This window comes from Pleurodeles waltl, chromosome 3_1 (genome assembly GCF_031143425.1).
Source record: "Pleurodeles waltl isolate 20211129_DDA chromosome 3_1, aPleWal1.hap1.20221129, whole genome shotgun sequence".
In the NCBI taxonomy this organism is placed as follows: Eukaryota; Metazoa; Chordata; class Amphibia; order Caudata; family Salamandridae; genus Pleurodeles; species Pleurodeles waltl.
In genome coordinates this window covers 166,740,960-166,764,842 of record NC_090440.1, presented here as the reverse complement: position 1 = coordinate 166,764,842, position 23,883 = coordinate 166,740,960, and the positions used below count along the sequence as shown (strand labels likewise).

Here is a 23,883-nt window from a genome sequence, read left to right as displayed (position 1 = left end):
AGTTGCCACATGGTAAGGGACTTTAGGATTCACATGGGACCATATTCATATAAGTTCAAATCATGCAGTTATGGGTTGTATTCTATGCTTGCCACAACACTAAATTATGTTGTTCACAATCTAATTTGGTATATGCTGGCGTGAGGACAGTATGCACGCTTCAAAAAGAGGCACATCTGCTTGCAGTGTATGAGCTAATGCTAGCCTCAAGAGCTACCAACATACCCTGTTTCCACTACTTCCCGATGGTGAACGACCTACTGAAGGCCCTGATGTTGCAGTACTACTTCTGACTTCTGTCTCGAGGTTGCAGGCTCTGCCTTTCCCAGAGAATTTGAGTTTCTATTTGTCAAATAATCGGTCGCTCTCTTTTTCTGTTATTGCTATGGGTGCCATGTTACTTCTGCATTTTTTTGCTATGCTTCTTTCTTGTTACCTGTCCTCATGTGACCATCCCAACAAGTGTTCTCTGCATAGGTTGTCCCTGGCCATTACTGCACACTACAGCTTCCATACAGTTTAGGTGCCATTATTTTCACTACCCCCGAAGACTCATCATCTTTCCTTTGCCACTCTGCGCCCTCTACAGAAACTGTCCCTGCTTCTTACTACACACTGTGCCCGCCATGCTGGGAGTGGGTGAAGTTTAATTTTTTCTGAGCCCCCATTCTTTTGCCCCCCCCCCCCCAAGCTTATTTTCAATTCTGGAAAGGTTATTGTGCATGAAATGGTTTGACATAGTTTTCTGAACCCATTAATACACAATGCATTGAGAGATACACATCCACCAAGGTGCCAAGTTCTGAGAGTAAGTAGTGTGGTGGCAAAGTGGACATTATGCAATTCTGATGTCATCCGTTACTACGAGGCATATGTAATGCAGAGTGAAATTGACCAAAGACGAACCTGATGAACAATACATTATAAATGACGAACTGTGAAATAAATACAGAGGTACTACACATCTATAAGATTGAATGGACTGAACTATCAAGTAGGCTGGTGCCAAGTAGCTGATCAGATCAAGACCCATCATAACGCAGCAACTACTGTATCTACTAATTTTGTACTGCATGTTGGCAGATAGCAGAACATTCTCAGTACTTGCTGCAAGGCTATGGAATGTGCTCTACCTCTATAAAGTTGACGAAAGCCTCAAAATGCATACAATGAGTTGGGCCTCAAGACTATCTAAAAGTTTGAATTGTTACCTCACTAAGATGGCTTAACAATGGTCAAGTATTCAGTTAAAAGTTCACGTTTTGAATACAGCAGGACAATACAGTACAATCTTTTCTTTCACATATATTGACACTCAGGTACTCCACTAATGTTACTAGATATATTCTTAGGGTGCATCACAATACGTGCATCTTTTTTTACCTGAGAAAGTCAATCCTTCATAGTGTGGCTGTAAGGAGACTTTATGCACAGTGGTATCTATTACCTCTCACTCTCATAACAGAGAAGACACCTACTGACATCCCTTAAATATCATTTATACTAAGGACAATTACTATTGGAAGACTTTGGGACACCTGCATTCTGAGGGCAACACAACCATGCACAGAAGCACAGCTCAGTGTCTTGCATGTTGTATGGCTCAGAAACAACCCAGAAAGGAGCTTTTCAACATACATTATCACAGCAGGCTGCTTTTAATTCAGCCAAAAGCCACAGAGTAGCATTAATTAGAGGCCATATTGGTGAACAGGAATGGACATGCGCCAAAAAGCAGCCATGCGGGAGGATTCCATCCGTTTCCTTTTTGCAAGCAACAGCCATTGTTGTTCTTCAATCCTGTACTCTGATGACCAAGCCCACATGCAGTCTGCAAACAACAGCAGCAGCGAGGCCAAAGCAGACACAAGTGGGCTCTTTCAGTGCAAACGGCTAATGCTGATCGGAGCATGCAGCGACTCCTCTTCAAGCAGTGCGAGGGAAGGGTCAGCGTTGCTGCTTGATGCGTTCATGCACTGGTGCACAGCCTCAGAAAAGCTCTGGGTGTTTTAATAGTGCAGTATCCAGGAGACCTTACCCGGCGGCACCTTGATCGGGCACTCTGAGGAAGTCCAGGCTTTGTGGTTTCTGTGCATTTTTATCTGAGCCACCTGAGACTTGCCTTGGCAGAGATGGCAGCTCCAACATGCTTGTGTACAGGTTTATAGAGCCCACGGCGTTCCCTGGTTTTGGATGTTGTCCGTATGGGGAGGGTCTTATCACTCCATTCTGATGATGACCTGGGATGAGAGTAAATTTAATGAACAAAACAAGAAGAAAACGATACAGCATATACTGGTTCTAAGAAACCTGTGAAAGCCATTGAAGAAAATATATACAAAGGAACCCTTGACTAATGCAGGGTGGTAACCAACCACAATGATACAGCATCCAAAAAGTTATAAAGATAGCTAGTGGCATAATAGACAGGACTGCAAATATCCATGACAGAAGCATGTGTGCACCCTGTGCATATGATGCTCCATGACACTTTAACCTTCTTAGCCAGGCAGCATGCATGTGTGGACATGGTTAGGTTAGGGCTCTTGTCGTCAAGACACTGAATAGAAAAAACCTAGTGAGGTTTTAGACTATCCAGTGTATTGTACTTGCATTTATATAGCGCTTCATACTTGCGATGAGGCACCGAAGTGCATTAGTGAACGCTACACAGTGGGGGAGGACCAGAGTCTATTTTCAGATATTCATTCTACCAAGGCTGCCAAGGAGAAATCCGAGTTTACCCCACCTATGACAGCATAAAGTAACATCTAAACATTGTTGCAAACTTCTTCGATCAAATGGCAGAACACTCAAGATCATGATGTGAAGTAGGATCCACTGTTAAATGCTGCTCAAAGTTGTATGAAAAAAAAGAAATACATATTTAAAGAAAACTCTACCAGTGGGTGTTAAATAAAAGAGCATTACTTTACCCGGAGGAGGTGGAGCCACTCTGCTTGGCTGCGTTCTACTGGTATTCCCTCGACTCTGTGCCATGTTCCTTCTTGTAGGGCCTAGAGCACATAAACAGAGTGTGAAAGGGCTGTGAAGAGCTGTCTGCAGAGATCATCCAGTGATGCCAACCAGTGGTGCCATGCAAACATTGCAAAAGATCATTCCAGAGATTATACACTGGGCCAGGCTTCTCTGACGAGTAGCTCATGAGCTATTCATAGCTAACCTGTGTGCATCAAAGCCACTAAATTAGAACCTTTGGCTTGGTTGAAATTATGTGTGTACACCTTAATCGTGTATTAAAGACAAAAACGTGTGTATTTTCCGAACTCATAAGGTGATGTTTGGAGACAAAATGGCTGACTTTAGAAAATATATTCAAAGCACATTTGTGAGTGATAAATCATGTGGCAAGACTTTACATATATTACTTTTGTGCCAGTGGCATTGCAGCTGTTGCTGTTTTGTCCCATGGAGATGCATTCCAAATTGACAAAGCTTTTTTACGTTACCGCTGGAATCCATGTTTGATGAACTTAGGTGATCGCTGGTAGTCACTAATGTAATCTTGTCTGAAAAGGTCACTATTACAACACTAATACAACACTAATACAACACTAATACAATTAGTATCTCACAATGATTTTGACTGATCGTAAGTGGCTTTTATTACACAAAAAGTTGGAGACCAGTGCACCGGTGGAATGGTTCTGATTTATTTTACAGGAAACCAAATTCCCCTGGGCTATGTACAAAGAAATAGAACATCAGGAGGCATCTCAACAATGCTTAGAATACAACTTTAGAATTATTTTTCTTCTCCAAACAGAAAGCTGTATTGACATGATTTCATGATAGGGATTATGTCAGAGATCTCCCTCAGTCCGATGTAGTATTCACTACCCCATATCTTGGAATTCCTAGTTCAGTATGTTTAAGAACTGCTTCTATGTTCAGAACCATACATAAGTATATTCTATATGTGCAAACTCCAACAGGAGCTTAATGTTAATATCAGCTCTGCCCTCCTAATAATGAACTCTCTAAGGGCCATATGTACGAAAGCTTTTTCCCATAGACACAGAATGGGTAAAATCCTTTGGTACATCTGGCCCTAAGTTACTCCACAAGAAATGCTAACACTTAAGGACCACTGAGAAGGACACCTTTCCTTTCCGAGACTGACTGCTCATACAGGCCCAATCACACAGCTAATACCTCACACTTAGACACCACAACCTCATTTTCCACAGTTTAGTATTTTGTAGATTATGCCACCTGAAGGGCATTATCCCAAAGGTATAGGAGGAGATATGGTTATTGGATATGTTGCCCATTTGTAAGCCCAATAGGGGGCCTGAATATAGAAAAGTGTGCATGCCATTTCCTTGTGCACCCCTGTTCAAACACCAGCTACATCTGAAACACCTCTGAGTGTCAAATGCCAAAATGTCAAACACCTGTTATAATAAGTTAACATAACTCAGTCAATGTGCGTGAAAGTGTGATGTGGGTCAATGAAACATCATGGAGTGGTTGCATCACCCATTACCCAGAGAAGATGTGCTGAAATTCTTTATTAACCTTTCTGAAGGACCTTTAAAGCCTCCCTCAAAGTTTAGATGCACATGTCCGAATCTGAGCGGCGTGGGGTGCCAGAACCTCTGGAGAACACCTACTGTGTTAGCAGGAAGAGTGGTTCCCAAATGATTTGTTGAACCGTCCATGCCACCTCCCATAACGAGGTGCTAAATATCTACCACCTCATTGAAAGGAGACATTCTACATGTCTTGGAAGCCTGCTCGCCCCTAAATGTGTTTCTGTATTACACAGAAATAAAGGAAATGCCACCGGTTGGAGTTTGCCACCTTTTCGGTGGCATAAGGCTGCATGCCAAAGAGGAAGAACCATCTAGTGATTGGGTCCAAAACCTTTGCCTGAAAATAAATAGTTTTAATTTTGAAAGACAACTGTAGGTGGAGCCAGCATAACCCCCAAATAACACTGGCTGCTTGACCCAACCACTAATTGGTGTATAAATGCACAGTATGTGAATCTAGAAAAGCTTCACCTTATGAAATAACCCTTTACAACAGGGTTATTAAAGAAGAGACCCCCTGGACTGGCCTGCGTTACCAAGATGCATCTGCTACACCTGAAACACCTCTGAGTGTCAATTGTGTAGGGATGCACTTTCTGTAATAAAACTCTGAGGTCTAATTCTGTTTCTCTCACTTTATGAAGTTGTGTAGGTTTGGGGGAAATGCATTCCTCGACTGCTAAAAAAGCAAGTGCTCAGAAAGACGCTAAGCGCCACTAATGAGTTCTATACAAGAGTGCACTATTAACATTAAACAACTTTCAGCTTATTTAAAGTTTATGTAGGTTTTGTAATTAGATTCAAAGATCTTAATAGAATCATGAGAGGACTTACGTGAATTTTTGGGAAGGCCTGGGCCGATACTGACTTGAAGCATCTTGCTGCTCGGCTTCAGAATTGCTACATCGCCAATACCTTGTGTAAACTGCACCTGGCGAGAACCGCTTCCTCCACTCCAAGGACCCCAGTTCTCCTTTTTCAATTTAACTTCAAGTCTGAGACAGAGGAATGCAAAGAAATGCAGAAAAATTAAATCAAGCAATGGCAAAGCCAAAAGGTCTCACCTTGGCAAGCAGATGTGGTATTCAAATTATTTCATTGCAACCATATGCCTTCTTATTTGAGCTCTGACAAAACAGTTTGATTCCTCCCTGCCTCGACCCTCCCTCATGGTTGTACAGCGCAGGGCTCTGCTTCGGATTCTGCTAGGAACACCTCAATGACGATTCAATCATGTCCCTTAATTGATGTAAGAGTTTCAGGCCAGTGGAGCAGCATACAGACCCCAACACATACACCTGGTTTTCCTCCATGTTTTCCAGGTTTTCCATTGCAGCCTGGTCTCTGTCATCCCATTCTATGGAGTTGCTGGTGAGTCTAGCGGAGATGCAGGCAGGGAGACAGAGGAAACATTGCTCTCTCCCTCTCTGTGACAGTAATGCTGACCCAGGAGGCAGGGAGCAAGCTGGGACAGTGGGGGCCTTCAGGTTCCCCGCACAGTCCCCAACATTGAGACTGGGTGCCCTGGGGGGCACCCAGTTTACACGGCAGGCCTCGGGGATGGGGTCCCCTGGGCCAAGATCAGCCTGGAGGGGCACGCAGCCCCCCCCCAAAAAAAACTTTTTAATCTTTATGCTGGGCCTAAGGCATGGGTGCACGGGAGCCGATATCAGCCTGAGGAGGAGGGACATGCAGGGTTGAGTTGTTATAGGTGTTGTCCGCAGGGATTGGCCACAGCCAACCCCCACTGCTCACGGCCTAAGGCAGTGCGCAGCGCAGGATTCGGTGGCTATAGGGGATGGCAGCAGGCCCTTCAGCCAGCCGCAAAAGGCCATGCGCGGCGGTGGTTGGATTAACATATAGTAATGAAAAAAATCATAGAAATTCAGTTATGGTTTCCTAAGGGCACAAGTTATAGTTACTTGAGATAGTTCTAACTATTACATTTAAAATGTGAGCCTAACTATAACGTCCCTGTAACCTAAGGTTTTTAAGTGAATTCCTATGTGTTTTAATTCTATTTCTTTCTTAACTATAACGGCCTTGTAACCTTTGTTTTTTTCATTATATATATATATATATATGGAAAATGTCACTTACCCAGTGTACATCTGTTCGTGGCATGAGACGCTGCAGATTCACATGCTATGCATATCCCGCCATCTAGTGTTGGGCTCGGAGTGTTACAAGTTGTTTTTCTTCGAATAAGTCTTTTCGAGTCACGAGATCGAGGGACTCCTCCCATTTCGGCTCCATTGCGCATGGGCGTCGACTCCATCTTAGATTGTTTTCCCCGCAGAGGGTGAGGTAGGAGTTGTTTATATAGTAATAGTGCCCATGCAATGGAGTAAGTATATATGTACATAGTGTGATTAAAAAGTGATATATTTACAAATTTATAAATGTACAAGTTTATTTTTATCAACTTATAATGGCTACAGGCTCCCGAGGAGGTGGGAGGGCGCATGTGAATCTGCAGCGTCTCATGCCACGAACAGATGTACACTGGGTAAGTGACATTTTCCGTTCGATGGCATGTGTAGCTGCAGATACACGTTATGCATAGACTAGTAAGCAGTTATCTCCCCAAAAGCGGTGGTTTAGCCTGTAGGAGTTGAAGTTGTTTGAAATAATGTTCATAGTACAGCCTGTCCTACTGTGGCTTGTTGTGTTGTTAACACATCCACAAAGTAATGTTTAGTGAATGTATGAGGCGTAGACCATGTGGCTGCCTTACATATTTCTGTCATTGGTATATTCCCTAGAAAGGCCATTGTGGCGCCTTTCATTCTAGTGGAGTGTGCCTTTGGTGTAATAGGCAGTTCTCTTTTTGCTTTAAAATAACAGGTTTGAATACATTTAACTATCCATCTAGCAATGCCTTGTTTGGATATTGGATTCCCTGTATGAGGTTTTTGGAAAGCTACAAACAATTGTTTGGTTTTGCGAAATTGTTTGGTTCTATCAATGTAATACATTAGTGCTCTTTTAATGTCTAATGTACGTAATGCTCTTTCAGCTACAGAGTCTGGTTCTGGAAAAAACACTGGGAGTTCCACTGTTTGGTTTAAGTGGAACGGTGATATAACTTTTGGCAAAAATGTTGGATTTGTGCGTAAAACCACTTTATGCTTGTGTATTTGTATAAAGGGTTCCTGTATGGTAAAAGCTTGTATTTCACTTACTCTTCTGAGAGATGTGATAGCTATTAGGAAGGCTACTTTCCAGGTTAAGTATTGCATTTCACACGAGTGCATGGGTTCGAATGGCGGACCCATGAATCGTGTTAATACAATATTGAGGTTCCACGAAGGAACTGGCAGTGTTCTTGGTGGAATGATCCTTTTTAGACCCTCCATAAATGCTTTTATGACTGGGATTCTAAATAGTGAAGTTGAATGTGTAATTTGCAGATAAGCAGAAATTGCTGTGAGATGTATTTTAATGGATGAAAAAGCTAACTTAGACTTTTGTAAGTGTAGTAAGTAGCTTACAATGTTTTTGCGGACACGTGTAATGGTTGAATTTGATTATTATGACAGTAATAAACAAATTGTTTCCATTTATTTGCGCAGCAATGTCTTGTAGTAGGTTTTCTAGCCTGTTTGATGACCTCCATACATTCTTGTGTAAGGTCTAGATGTCCGAATTCTAAGACTTCAGGAGCCAGATTGCTAGATTGAGCGATGCTGGATTCGGGTGTCTGATCTGTTGTTTGTGTTGAGTTAACAGATCTGGTTTGTTTGGTAGTTTGATATGAGGCACTACTGACAAGTCTAGTAGTGTTGTGTATCAAGGTTGTCGTGCCCAAGTTGGTGCTATTAGTATTAGTTTGAGTTTGTTTTGACTCAATTTGTTTACTAGATACGGAAGGAGTGGGAGAGGGGGAAAAGCGTAAGCAAATATCCCTGACCAACTCATCCATAACGCATTGCCCTTGGAGTGAGGCTGTGGGCGTGTTCCCCAGTTTTGGAAGTAGGTCTGTAGTATCTGGGGATGAATTTCCCATTCGTGGATTTGTTGGTGATCTCGACTGAGATTGTCTGCCAACTGGTTTTGAATTCCTGGGATGTACGCCGGCCCAACGGGGATGAGGCCGCAACATAGGAGCCGGCTCCTAATGGAGCCGGCGGTGTTGCGGCGGTGCGACGGGTGCAGTTGCACCCGTCGCGCTTTTCACTGTCTGCTATGCAGACAGTGAAAAGCTGGCGGGGCCCTGTTAGGGGGCCCCTGCACTGCCCATGCCAGTGGCATGAGCAGTGCAGGGGCTCCCAGGGGCCCCAGGACACCCCTTACCGGCAGCCTCTTCCTGGCGGTGCAAACCGCCAGAAACAGGCTGGCGGTAGGGGTGTCATAATCCCCAGGCCAGCGCTGCTTGCAGCGCTGCCCTGGTGGATTATCACCGCCGGGGCTAAAACGGCGGGAAACCGCCAGGGCTAAAACGGCGGGAAACCGCCGGCCCCGGCGGTGCGACGTCGCGGTCGTAATAAGGGCCTCCGTACCGCCAGCCTGTTGGCGGTACGGACGCTACATTACCGTAATGACCCCCTTAGTGTTCTGAGATCTAAAATAGGTCTCAGTGTTTTGTCCTTTTTTGGTATTAGAAAATACAGGGAGTAAACACCTTTCCTTTCTGATGGTGGGGTACTAGTTCTATTGCTTCTTTTTGTAACAACGCTTGGACTTCTAGTTGTAATAGATCCAAGTGCTGTTTGGACATGTTGTGTGCTTTTGGAGGCACATTTGGTGGTAATTGTAGGAATTCTATGCAATAACCATGTTGGATAATGGCTAGGACCCACGAGTCCGTAGTTATGTTTTCCCAATTTTTGTAATAATCTGTGAGTCTCCCCCCCACTGGTGTTATGTGTTGGGGATTTGTGACATTGGAGTCACTGTTTAGTTTGTGGGGTTTTTGGGCTTTGGAATTTCCCTCTTGTCTTAGGGAACTGTCCACCCCTATATTGTCCCCAAAAGCCTCCTCTTTGGTATTGGCCCTGGTATGTGGGTCTGGCCTGTGAGGTTGAAGGTTCAGTGCTTTGGGCCTGAAACCCCCCTCTAAAGTGTGGCTTCCTAAAGGTGCCTCTGCTCTGTGGGGAGTAAAGCGCGCCCATGGCTTTGGCTGTGTCCGTGTCTTTCTTTAGCTTTTCTAGAGCTGTATCCACCTCCAGCCCAAACAATTGCTGTCCATTAAAAGGCATATTCAGCACAGCCTGCTGGATCTCTGGCTTAAATCCGGAGGTGCGTAGCCATGTGTGTCTCCGAATGGTGACCGCTGTATTCACAGTTCTTGCGGCTGTGTCTGCTGCATCCATTGCCGATCGTATCTGGTTGTTCGAGATACTCTGGCCCTCTTCCACCACTTGTTGTGCACGCTTTTGGAACTCTTTGGGCAGATGTTCTATGAAGTGCTGCATTTCATCCCAATGAGCTCTGTCATATCTTGACAATAAAGCCTGGGAATTGGCAATGCGCCATTGATTGGCCGCTTGTGCTGCAACTCTTTTCCCTGCTGCATCAAACTTCCGACTTTCTTTGTCGGGTGGTGGTGCATCTCCAAAGGTGTGTGAATTTGCCCTTTTACGTGCTGCACCTACTACTACTGAGTCAGGTGTCAGTTGTTGTGTGATGTACACAGGGTCTGTAGGGGGAGGCTTGTACTTTTTCTCCACCCTAGATGTTATGGCTCTGCCTTTGACGGGTTCTTGAAATAATTGTTTCGCATGTTTCAACATCCCTGGTAACATTGGGAGACTTTGGTACTGACTGTGTGTCGACGACAAAGTATTAAATATAAAGTCATCTTCAATGGGTTCTGCGTGCAGTGCCACATTGTGAAAAGCCGCTGCTCTGGACACCACTTGTGTGTAGGCAGTACTGTCTTCAGGTGGTGATGGTCTTGCTGGGTAGCAATCCGGACTATTATCAGATACTAGTGCATCGTATAGATCCCATGCATCTGGGTCATCTTGGCTCATCCCTGTGTGTGTTGGTGATTGCATCATTGGGGGTGTTGCAATTGGGGACAGTTGCGGTGAGTGCTGTGGCGATGGCTGTGGTGAAAAACATTAGCCACCTTTGCTTTTGGCTGTTTTTCAGTTTCCTGGAAAGCGAGTTTCCGTTTCATTTTAATTGGGGGAAGAGATTCTTATTTTCCCTGTGTCCTTCTGTATATGGAGCCTTCTCTGTGTATAGTCTGGCTCTCCCATCTCTAGTTCTTGTCCAAACTTATGACCTTGTAGTTGTGAAGAAAGGCCTTGTTCTTCGGTATAGGAGCTTTGTTTCGGCTCCGAGGCTGGATGTTTCGGCACCGAAACCTTTTCAGCAGTCTTTTTCGGCTCCGAAGCTACTTTTTTAGGTTTCGGGGTGCTGATATCTCGGTGCCGAGTTTGGTCGGAGCCGGTATCTCAGTGCCGAGTATACTCTGTGCCGGTATCTCGACCGGAGTCGGATGTCTTCGGCTGGTGTGTGCCCTTTTTCGGTGCCGATGCTTGGTCACCGCGCTTACGGGTTAAACCATGGCCTGTCGGCGGTGGTGTCCCCTGGGCTTTAATAATTTTGGAGTGAGTTTTGGCCGGGGCTGTTTTACTCACTGTTTGTTGCCTCGCCGGCTGCTCACTCTCTGGCTCGGCCGAATCAGGAATGGAGAATGTCTCCTCTTCTTCGACGTCGGGGTGTCCAGCCGGCGTCGACGCCATTTGAAGCCTTCGAGCTCTCCAGTCCCGTAGCGTCTTCTTCGACCGAAATGCCCGACAGGCCTCGCAGGTATCCTCTTTGTGTTCGGGGGACAAACAAAAATTACAGACCAAATGCTGGTCTGTATAAGGATACTTAGCGTGGCATTCGGGGCAGAAGCGGAATGGGGTCCGTTCCATGAGCCTTGAAGACGCATGCGGTCGGGCTGACCAGGCCCCGTCGGGGAGTGGAAGCCCCAAAGGGCTACCAGAGCTCTTCTTTTCTTCGGTGTCGATGTGCTATTACTAACCCGATACCGAGCGCAAACAATACCGTCGAATTTTCCGATAGTTAACTAACTTTTCCGAACCGAAATACGGAGCGAAGAGGAACACGTCCGAACCCGATGGCGGAAAGAAAACAATCTAAGATGGAGTCGACACCCATGCGCAATGGAGCCGAAAGGGGAGGAGTCCCTCGATCTCGTGACTCGAAAAGACTTCTTCAAAGAAAAACAACTTGTAACACTCCGAGCCCAACACTAGATGGCAGGATAATGCACAGCATGTGTATCTGCAGCTACACATGCCATCGAACATATAGATATAGATGGAAAATGTCACTTACCCAGTGTACATCTGTTCGTGGCATTAGTCGCTGCAGATTCACATGCTGTGCACAGTCCGCCGTCTGGTGTTGGGCTCGGAGTGTTACAAGTTGTTTTTCTTCGAAGAAGTCTTTTCGAGTCACGAGACCGAGGGACTCCTCCCATTTCGATTCCATTGCGCATGGGCGTCGACTCCATCTTAGATTGTTTTCCCCGCAGAGGGTGAGGTAGGAGTTGTGTATGCTAGTAATAGTGCCCATGCAATGGAATGAATACGTATGTACATAATAAAGGTTAAAGTAATATATTTACAAATGTACAAATGCTGAAGATCTACTTCTAAACGGCTACAGGCTCCCGGGGAGGCGGGTGGGCGCATGTGAATCTGCAGCGACTAATGCCACGAACAGATGTACACTGGGTAAGTGACATTTTCCGTTTGATGGCATGTGTAGCTGCAGATACACATGCTATGCATAGACTAGTAAGCAGTTATCTCCCCAAAAGCGGTGGTTCAGCCTGTAGGAGTTGAAGTAGTTTGAAATAATGTTCTTAGTACAGCTTGACCTACTGTGGCTTGTTGTGCAGTTAACACATCTACACAGTAGTGCTTGGTAAATGTATGAGGCGTAGACCATGTTGCTGCCTTACATATTTCGTTCATTGGAATATTTCCTAGAAAGGCCATGGTAGCACCTTTCTTTCTGGTTGAGTGTGCCTTTGGTGTAATAGGCAGCTCTCTCTTTGCTTTAAGATAGCAGGTTTGAATACACTTAACTATCCATCTAGCAATGCCTTGTTTTGAAATTGGATTTCCTGTATGAGGTTTTTGAAAGGCAATAAATAGTTGTTTTGTTTTTCTAATTAGTTTTGTCCTGTCAATGTAGTACATTAGTGCTCTTTTGATGTCTAATGTATGTAGTGCTCTTTCAGCTACAGAAGCTGGTTGTGGGAAGAACACTGGTAATTCTACTGTTTGATTTAAGTGGAATGGTGAGATAACCTTTGGTAAAAAATGTGGATTTGTCCTGAGAACTACTTTATTTTTATGTATTTGAATAAATGGTTCTTGTATGGTAAATGCTTGAATTTCTCTCACTCTTCTTAGAGATGTGATGGCAATCAAAAATGCAACTTTCCACGTTAAGTATTGCATTTCACAAGAATGCATGGGCTCGAAAGGTGGACCCATGAGTCTTGTTAAGACAATGTTGAGGTTCCATGAAGGAACAGGTGGTGTTCTTGGTGGTATGATTCTCTTTAGGCCTTCCATAAAAGCTTTAATGACTGGTATTCTAAATAGTGAAGTTGAATGAGTAATTTGCAGGTAAGCTGATATTGCGGTGAGATTTATCTTTATGGAAGAGAAAGCTAGATTTGATTTTTGCAAATGTAGTAAATATCCTACTATATCTTTTGGAGATGCGTGTAATGGCTGAATTTGATTATTGTGGCAGTAATACACAAATCTTTTCCACTTATTTGCATAGCAGTGTCTAGTGGTAGGTTTCCTAGCTTGTCTTATGACCGCCATACATTCTTGTGTGAGGTCTAAGTGTCTGAATTCTAGGATTTCAGGAGCCAAATTGCTAGATTCAAAGATGCTGGATTTGGATGTCTGATCTGTTGTTTGTGTTGTGTTAACAGATCTGGTTTGTTGGGTAGTTTGACATGAGGTACTACTGAAAGGTCTAGTAGTGTTGTGTACCAAGGTTGCCTTGCCCATGTTGGTGCTATTAGTATGAGTTTGAGTTTGTTTTGACTCAACCTGTTTACTAGGTTTGGAAGGAGAGGGAGAGGGGGAAAAGCGTACGCAAATATCCCTGACCAGTTCATCCATAGAGCATTGCCTTGGGATTGATCTTGTGGGTACCTGGATGCGAAGTTTTGGCATTTTGAGTTTTCCTTTGTTGCAAATAGATCCAGGGATGTGGAATTCCTATGCCCGACGCCCGGGACATCTTGTTTGGGGTCAAGGGCAACAAGTTATTATGTTTACTTTGTCCTTGGGACAAGTAGGCCCAACCCTCTGCAGCACAAACCCTTTGGCTGCCTGTTTACAGAGAGTGGAACTCTCTACAGTTGAGGTAATGTGTTTCCAAAAGATAATGCTGTTCGAACTTGTATTTATGGTTCATTATTTGAAAACCTTCATTATTAGGGTGAGTGCTGTAAATAAATGTTTTAAGGTCACACTTCACTACTGACGTTGGTTCCAGTACAAATAAAAAAAACGTGTATACACATGTTTGAAAAGTTTAGGCTATGAGGCTAAGTATAATGCTCCCAGAATGCTCTCTGATTAGATGCAAATGAGGTGTCATTTAGTAAAATGTTTTGATGCATGCTAGTATTTCCCAAAACTATTTCTAATGGAAAATCAGTGTAACCATTTTCAACACGATTATGGGAAGCATGAAAATAAACAAACACTGACAAAGCCAACTGATCTGACATATTTTTATAAGTCTTTTAGTTTCATCAATGCGTGTCTTGTTTTGACATGGCTTTTGTAACACTTTATTGTTGTGGGAGCTACCAGGCCCTCAACATTGTAACAAACACTGGCAATAAAAAAAAAAAAAACATTTTTGAACTCTAAAAGCACACGTTGCCACCAGTGGCATAACAAAGGCCCCGCAGCCGCCCTCCAGGGGGCCCCTTCAGCACAGCACCTGCCCTGAGTGAGTCTGGAGAGGGTGCTCCTCCATGTTCTTTGCAAAGGGGCACCCTCCAGTTTCGTTACGTCACTGATTGCCACTGTAGTTCCTGACACTGAACACAACTACTTTGTGTGCCAATATGCTCCTTGTGGAAGAGAAGAATGCGATCACTCACAGTAAAGCCAGCCGAAAGAGAGAGAAATAGAAGTTTAATAAAAACAAAATGTCTTTAACACCAGACCTAATTAGGGACCAAGACCCACATGTAGGTAGCTTTTTGCATGTCGCAAACAGCGACTTTCGCTGTTTGCGACGTGCAAAAAGCAAATTGCGATGCACAAACCCAGTTTTGCGATTCGGTAACCTGGTTACCGAATCGCAAAACGGGTTTGTGACTCGCAATTTGGAAGGGGTGTTCCCTTCCTAATTGCGACTCGCAGTGCAATGTAGGATTGTTTTGCGAACGCGGGCGCAAACCAATGGCAGTTTGCACCCATTTCAAATGGGTGCTAACACTTTCACAAAAGGGAAGGGGTCCCCCTGGGACCCCTTCCCCATTGTGAATGTCACTGTAAACATTTTTTCAGAGCAGGCAGTGGTCCGCAGGACCACTGCCTGCTCTGAAAAAATGAAACGAAAACGTTTAATTTTTCGTTTTTGTAATGCATCTCGTTTTCCTTTAAGGAAAACGGGCTGCATTACAAAAAAAACAAAAAACTGCTTTATTGAAAAGCAGTCACAGACATGGTGGTCTGCTGTCTCCAGCAGGCCACCATCCCTGTGAGGCCGCCATTCGCAAGGGGGTCGCAAATTGCGACCCACCTCATGATTATTCATGAGGTGTGCATTTGCGAAGCCCTTGCGAATCACAGATTGTGTCAGGGACACCATCCTACATTCGGATTTGCGACTCGCAATTTGCAGGTCGCAAATATGAACCTACCTACATGTGGCCCCAAATTCTTAAAGAAAGTCACAAAAGTGCACCCATGGTATATGTCGTACCCCTATAAAATATTTGTGAACTGTATTTTAGCATGGGTAAATACGCATGTGTAGATTTGCTCATGTGAAAATCTATTGAGCATTTGCAAGTTCATTTTCCCTCCAGCCACTTTCTTCCCAACCCTGGAAGAAGTTCTAATTCTGCCATTGTCAGGAGTAAATGTCCAACATTTCTTATTATGGGAAAATATTAGAGAGAAGCTGGTGAAGATCTTTAAAACATGCAGGTTAGAAGGTATGCAGACTCAAAGGCATTCCAGCCCTGGAACTATTGCTTACTGCTTCCTCCAGCCCCAGTATGCAGATCTGTACAAAGGTGGAAAAATAAGGAAATTGCTACAGTAGGGATTGAAATTGCAAGTATTCAAGCCCTACTATGGTAGTAGCCCTGGCATAATCAGAGAGGCTATTATCAGAGCTCTTACATAATGAGATTGCTGCCATAATTTGGCGCCACACTACATGGCACCAAAGGGACAAGTAGATCTTTTTACAGGACAAGTAGATTTGAGAAGCAACCTGTCCCGTGGACAAGTAGATATTTTAATAAATTCCACACCCCTGAGATCTATTTGAGGTGTCCCCCAAATTTGAAAGTAATTGTTTAGTATTTGGGGGTGAATTTCCCATTCGTGGGTTTGTTGGTGATCTCGAGAGAGATTGTCTGCCAAATGGTTCTGAATCCCTGGAATAAATTGTGCTATTAGGCGAATGTGGTTGTGAATCGCCCAATGGCATATTTTTTGTGTTAGGAGGCACAACTGTGTCGAGTGTGTCCCTCCTTGTTTGTTTAGATAATACATTGTTGTCATGTTGTCTGTTTTGACAAGAATGTATTTTTGGGTTATTATGGGTTGAAATGCTTTCAGCGCCAGAAATACTGCTAACAGTTCCAAGTGATTTATGTGAAACTGCCTCTGATGTATGTCCCATTGTCCTTGGATGCTGTGTTGATTGAGGTGTGCTCCCCACCCTGTCATGGAAGCATCTGTCGTTATGACGTATTGTGGCACTGGGTCTTGGAAAGGCCGCCCTCGGTTTACATTTGTACTGTTCCACCATAGAAGCGAGATGTATGTTTGGCGGTCTATCAACACCAGATCTAGAAGTTGACCCTGTGCTTGTGACCATTGTGATGCTAGGCACTGTTGTAAGGGCCGCATGTGCAATCTTGCGTTTGGGACAATGGCTATGCATGAAGACATCATGCCTAGGAGTTTCATTATCATTTTGACTTGTATCTTTTGTGTTGGATACATGGCCTGTATTACCTTGTGAAATGTTTGAACCCTTTGTGGACTTGGAGTGGCAATCCCTTTTGCTGTGTTGATTGTCGCTCCTAAGTATTGCTGTGTTTGACACGGCAAAAGGTGTGACTTTGCGTAGTTGATGGAGAAACCTAGCTTGTGAAGGGTTTGTATGACATATTTTGTGTGCTGTGAACACTGTCTTAGCGTGTTGGTTTTGATTAACCAGTCGTCTAAGTACGGGAACACATGTATTTGCTGCCTTCTGATATGTGCAGCTACTACTGCCAGGCATTTTGTAAAAACTCTTGGCGCAGTTGTTATTCCGAATGGCAACACTTTGAATTGGTAATGTATTCCTTGGAATACGAACCTTAGGTATTTTCTGTGTGAAGGATGTATTGGTATATGGAAATACGCATCTTTTAGATCTAATGTTGTCATGTAGTCTTGCTGTTTGAGTAGTGGGATTACGTCTTGTAACGTGACCATGTGAAAGTGGTCTGATTTGATGTAGGTATTTAGTGTTCTGAGATCTAGTATTGGTCTCAGAGTTTTGTCCTTTTTGGGTATACGAAAGTACAGTGAGTAAACTCCTGTGTTTTTTTGTAGATTTGGTACTAATTCTATTGCGTCCTTTTGTAGCAATGCTTGAACTTCTAGTCCTAGAAGATCTATATGTTGTTTTGACATATTGTGTGTTTTCGGTGGGACGTTTGGAGGGAATTGGAGAAATTCTATGCAATAACCATGCTGGATAATTGCTAAGACCCAAGTGTCTGTTGTTATTTCCTCCCAATGTTTGTAAAATTGGCTTAGTCTTCCCCCCACAGGTGTTATGTGATGGGGTTGTGTGACTTGTGAGTCACTGTTTATTTTGAGGAGTTTTGGGGCCTTGGAATTTTCCTCGATTTCTTGGGAATTGGCCCCCTCTATATTGCCCCCGAAAACCTCCCCTCTGATATTGACCCTGGTAAGTAGGCCTTGTTTGTGAGGTTGTGGTTTCTGTGGATTGACCTCGAAACCCTCCCCGAAAAGGTGTTTTCCGAAATGTGCCACTGCTCTGCGGGGAGTAGAGTGCGCACATGGCTTTGGCTGTATCAGTGTCTTTTTTGAGTTTCTCAATGGCAGTGTCTACCTCCGGCCCAAACAATTGCTGTTCATTAAATGGCATATTGAGCACAGCTTGTTGGATTTCCGGCTTGAACCCTGAAGTGCGCAGCCATGCGTGCCTTCGTATTGTGATTGCAGTGTTTATTGTCCTTGCAGCTGTATCTGCTGCATCCATGGAAGACCGTATCTGATTATTTGAGATACTTTGTCCCTCTTCCACCACCTGTTGCGCTCTTTTTTGGAACTCCTTGGGTAAATGTTCGATGAAATGTTGCATTTCATCCCAATGAGCTCTGTCGTATCTTGCCAAAAGTGCTTGTGAATTGGCAATACGCCATTGATTTGCTGCTTGTGCTGCAACCCTTTTTCCAGCAGCATCAAATTTGCGGCTCTCCTTGTCTGGAGGTGGTGCGTCTCCTGAGGTATGAGAGTTGGCTCTCTTACGAGCTGCCCCGACAACTACTGAGTCTGGTGTTAGTTGTGTTGTAATATAGATTGGATCTGTTGGCGGTGGCTTGTACTTTTTCTCCACCCTTGGAGTTATGGCTCTGCCTTTAACTGGATCCTTAAATATTTGTTTTGAATGTCTTAGCATTCCTGGGAGCATGGGAAGGCTTTGGTACTGGCTATGGGTGGAGGATAGGGTGTTAAAGAGAAAGTCATCCTCAATTGGTTCAGAATGTAAGGTGACGTTGTGAAATTCGGCTGCCCTTGCGACCACCTGTGTGTAGGATGTACTGTCCTCAGGTGGTGAGGGTTTTGTAGGATAGGAGTCTGGGCTGTTGTCAGACACTGGAGCATCGTAAAGGTCCCATGCATCGGGATCATCCTGACTCATTGTGGTATGAGCTGGTGAGTGCATCAGTGGTGGAGTTGTTGTTGGTGATGCATGTGTTGATGGTGGTGGGGAAGGTGGTGGGGTTGTTTTCTTTGCCACCTTTGCCTGTGGTTGCTTGTCCCCTTGTTGAAAGGCAAGTTTCCTTTTTATCCTGATTGGGGGAAGAGTGGTTATCTTCCCTGTGTCCTCATGAATATGAAGCCTTCTTTGCGTGTAGTCAGGCTCTACAGCTTGAAGCTCCTCTCCAAATCTATGTAATTGGGAGGTTAATCCTTGTTCCTCTGTATAGGAACTAGTTTTCGGCTCCGAGGCTGGATGTTTCGGAACCGAAACCTTTTCGGAAGTCTTTTTAGGCTCCGAAGAAACCTTCTTTGTTTTCGGCGTGGTGTCTCGGTGCCGAAATTCTTTGGTGCCGCTGTCTCTGTGCCGAAGTTTCTCGGAGCCGCTGTCTCGGCTCCGAGGTTGCTGTGTGGTGGTATCTCGACCGGAGTCGGATGACTTCGACACCAGCATGCCCTTTTTCGGTGCCTTGGATCGGTCACCTAGTGTTCGGGTTAAGCCATGGCCTGTTGGCGGTGGCGTCCCCTGGGCTTTTGTGGACTTCTCGTGAGTCTTGATTTTCGACGTCTTACTCACGGTTTTGGTTGTTTCTTCGGCGTCGAGTTCTTCAGAATCCGACTCGTGGATGGAGAAAGCTTCTTCTTCCTCCTCGAAACGTTCTTGACCTGTCGGCGTGGAAGCCATTTGTAGTCTCCTGGCTCTTCGGTCTCTCAGCGTCTTCCTCGACCGAAACGCTTGACAGGCTTCACAAGTATCCTCCTTGTGCTCGGGGGACAAGCACAAGTTACAGACCAGATGCTGATCCGTATACGGATACTTGTTATGGCATTTTGAGCAGAAGCGGAATGGGGTCCGTTCCATCAGCCTGGAAGTCGCACGTGGCCGGGCCGACCAGGCCCCGACGGGGGATCGAAAAAACCCCGAAGGGCCACCGGAGCTCTTCAAAATTCAGTGTCGATTTGTTGTAACTAACCCGATACCGAACGCAAACAATACCGACGGTTTTTTCCGAGATTCTAACTAACTTTCCGACCCGAAACACGGAGCGAAAAGGAACACGTCCGAACCCGATGGCAGAAAAAAAACAATCTAAGATGGAGTCGACGCCCATGCGCAATGGAATCGAAATGGGAGGAGTCCCTCGGTCTCGTGACTCGAAAAGACTTCTTCGAAGAAAAACAACTTGTAACACTCCGAGCCCAACACCAGACGGCGGACTGTGCACAGCATGTGTATCTGAGGCTACACATGCCATCGAACATATATATATATATATATATATATACACACACCAATCAAATACAGCTCAGTGGATTGCTGGGAGCTCTTTGTGCAATAGCCTTTCACCCTCCAACATTAGAAAGTTGAGTATAACACTCACCTACTGCACAGTAGATGCTCTGCTGCCTTGAGGTGAGGGACAGTTCATGGAGGTGAGGCAGACGGATGAAGAGATACTGAAATTGAATGAAACATCATGCACTACTCACATGTTGCTAAACTTTAGAGGGAGTTTCCTTTGCATCTTCTCTTCGTATCGCTTTGACAGAAGGCTTAGAAATTCCGTTTTGAAAACCGAGTCCAACAAGCTGTCGTATTCTTGTTCGTGTAGGATAAAGAAGTCATCTTGTAACGTACTGTAAGGGAATTCAAACCATTGAGAATTTGACTAGCATTCACCTAACAATGACTTGACATGCTTTATGCTTCCTGGCTCGCTAACTTTTCTGATTTATAAAATGTAAACTGGAGCTGAAATAGCCGGTGTGTGTTCACAGTGGCGTGGATATAGTAAAGTTGTGAAGCTGTGAAATGCTAGCTCAGTCACAGGGGTAGTCTGTCCTAAGTGGAAATCAGTAGTCTTCAGGTGCTCACTGCTGTTGGTAATGGTCCACCAACCATATAAGAAACAAATAAAGACAATTACCCTGATGCTCTGGCACGTGTGCAGTAGTAAGACCTGGGGCTGTGCCCATGAATGAGTGGTAATCTGTTATTAGAACAGAATGGCATAAATGCCAACATATTTCCATGATACACAAATGCATGTATTATAACAATGCAGCACATAGTAAATAGAAATGGGTTCTATTTTCTTGCTGGGGATACTGACCCTAGATCTTTAACCAGTGTAAATTCTGCTAAATTTAGCTGATTAGAATTAGATTAATACCTCCAGCCTCAATTACCTTGTGCATGTTACGACAGAGTAAACATATGTGATTAAAAATGCTCTATCGTGTTATCTAAATGGTGCTGGATTTAAAGGGGAACTTTCAATTTAAATAACTACACAGAATTAGGAAATAACATCTGGAAATTTAACTTAATGCGCACTAACGTTTTCAAATATTTCCATGTAAAATGAAATTAATAAAGACAACCATAAAAGGCTAGGTTTTAATACCTTCTGTCACCTTTCCACAGCAAACGTATGTACATTCTTGTGAAAGTTTCTACTAATAAACTCTTAACACTAAAACAACATGCTTTGGTACACCAATTCATACTAGCTGGGTAACAAAAACAAATAACTAGATTATGGATGGTCTCTTCTAAAAGTAATACATTACTCAATAATATATAGTCATTGCGCGTCAGGGAACCTGAGCATATGATAAACCTAAGCATATGATACAGAATATAACAATGCAGCTCATCCTGGAACTACTTCTAACCACATTGTCTAGCAAAGTAGGCTTGCCATGCAGGGTATGGAGATAAACAGGCACCGTGCAGAGAATGGGACATACGAGTAGTGCACAGGGCGTAGAACAAACTGATGTGGTTTGATATTCAAACAGGGGATAACATTTCATAACTACTGAGGCACAATGGCTTGATATACAGAACAATACATAAGTGTAAGTATAGTCTGAGGTTAGTTTAGTCATCTAGTGGATATTTGTTCTTGCTAAAATAAGCACTACAAAGATCCTTATTACAGAAAATAGTACATTTGCTGGCCTGTCCAGGCTTAGCCATTACACCTTAGTGTAACAATGAATAGCAAATCATCCATCTTCTACTTGCCAAGTTGTCAAAAAAAGTGGATGTGCTGATTCCAAAACCCCCTGAAAATTCAGAGTTATTTTTGAAACCTTCTCATGTGTATGTACATTAATTGAATGCAGATGTTTGAAAGTACGGCACAAGCACATTTTGCAGGTCACCGCCTGTCCGGTCCCTTTCATCTTCAGCTATGACCAGTACGGATATGGCGACATATCACTTTCCTGTTTGTTAGTCTTGGGTACGAGTACATGAGCCACCATCGAACAACAGCAGCAATGTTCTTACATGAAGCCAATGCTCAGGAAGAAAGGACCCTGTCAGCATAGGTCTGGGGTTTAAAACTAACACTTAGTGCATGCACAAGGGCTCCTTTTCAGAACACTCATCATGAGTCAGTGCTTTATAAAGTGGGGGAAGCAAAACATGAATTTGTAGACCTTAAACAGATATTTCAGTAAAAGATGTCACAGCAGATCTGGAAACTCACCCAGATCTCACCTGGGAAATTAGCTGGCAGTGATTATCGCTGATACAGCAAATGGATAACAATAACTGGGTTATTTCTGTCATTGGATGGCAACACTTTAAAACTCAAACAAATTATGATTTTTTGGATTAAATAGCATAAAAGGCTTGGCAATCGATGGGACAGAGTGCTGCTATCAGCAGTCCAATCAAAGGAAAGGGTTGCTATGTTAGAGGCATGTGTATAGTGCACACACTGTCGTTAGTGTGCCTTCATGGCACTGTCAGCTATCTGGGGTGCCTAAGCATGTCACTCCTAGGTTTCCATAGCACACCGGGGTCCGAGTCATCCTGTGGTGGTATGTTACGGGCATTAAATTCTTGTCTTTCTCTTTGTGGTATGCAGTGGTTTGTTCAATAAGCTGAGGGTGTGTGATTTTGGTATCAAAGTAATTTGCCTGAAGGCATCCACCAATTACGCACACATATCTGGGGCTACTAATATGTTGTTTGCCTACTTAGGACAGTCTTGACCTGGTGGTACTGGCTATATGACTTCTTTAAACCGTGTAACAGTAAATATGTTCTGATAGGTTCTGTTGTATACCTGGTGTATCTTGTTGAGGCCAACTTGATAACCGATTATATGGCATATTAGTGCTGGGCTGGACAGGATATATAGTGCATCTTCGTGTGTACTGCTGGCGAGTTCAGCGTGATAACCAACTATATATGGCATATCAACGCTGTGTTGAACAGGAGGTGTGTCTTGTGTCTGATTGGATGTGTGTCTGTTTTCATGTTGGCCAGTGACATGCTTTCTCCTGTTGGATCTATCTAAATAGCTTAATCTTAGCTAGAACGACAATGCATGTCTGTACCCATTTGCACTAAAAAATCGTGACAGCGAAGCAGTCATGATCTATGCAATCCTCAAAGGGCAGTGGTACTGCCTATTTTTTTTTTTTTTTACTCTTATTGAAAGCGTGGTAAGAGACAGGTAAACAACATCTTGGTAATCAGACTGCATAATCAACTGAATAAACTTCATAGATCACAAGAAAATCAACAAGGTTCCCGCCCTTCCCAACAGTTTAGTCAACATTGGTGGAGGATCTAGGTGGATCTGCCAGTGTTCCATGGCAACCAGAAGAAACAAAGTCATTGCAGATCTTACCTCTGTAGCTATTCCGGGGCCCCATGATTTTTGACCATTTCCGGGGACAACCACGTCCTTCGTAGACCACCCTCTCAGCCAACATGCAACAATCCATGTCCCACCACCAGTCTCCCGTCTGTGGCCGCTGCTTGGCCCCCCAACAAACATGCAATATTGTGTTTGCCAATCATTAGGCCCAATGTCCACCAGATCAGCACCAGTTGAGTAATTTCTGTCTCATGGCACACGTTGAGGAGACACCATTTTGCAGTGGCAGTCATTGAACCCCCCTGAAACTTCACACATGCATGCCACCACATACTTCCAAAAGCCTCAGAATGCAGGACATGTCCATACAGTATGGTGGAACGTGCCTATTCCACCATATCCCCACTGACAAGTGTCTGAAGTGGCTCTACTCATCTTCATCAATGTAGTTTGTGCATAATAGGAACAATACAATATTTTGAACTGAAC

General features: G+C 44.0%; 1 protein-coding gene across 4 annotated transcripts in view; it reads right to left on the bottom strand.

Annotated features, from left to right (window-relative positions):
* MYO1E (myosin IE) overlaps positions 1-23,883 on the bottom strand; it is a 451,378-nt gene that overhangs the window by 11,773 nt on the left and 415,722 nt on the right. For 2 of the 4 annotated variants that reach the window (XM_069222075.1, XM_069222074.1), the window contains exons 23-26: positions 20,258-20,404; positions 5,394-5,554; positions 2,937-3,017; positions 2,039-2,240 (exon numbers count right to left, since the gene is read on the bottom strand). In XM_069222075.1, the coding sequence (XP_069078176.1) occupies positions 2,039-2,240; positions 2,937-3,017; positions 5,394-5,554; positions 20,258-20,404 (591 nt within the window). The remainder of the gene's footprint in view (positions 1-2,038; positions 2,241-2,936; positions 3,018-5,393; positions 5,555-20,257; positions 20,405-23,883) is intronic. The other 2 variants (XM_069222077.1, XM_069222076.1) reach the window with 1 other exon arrangement.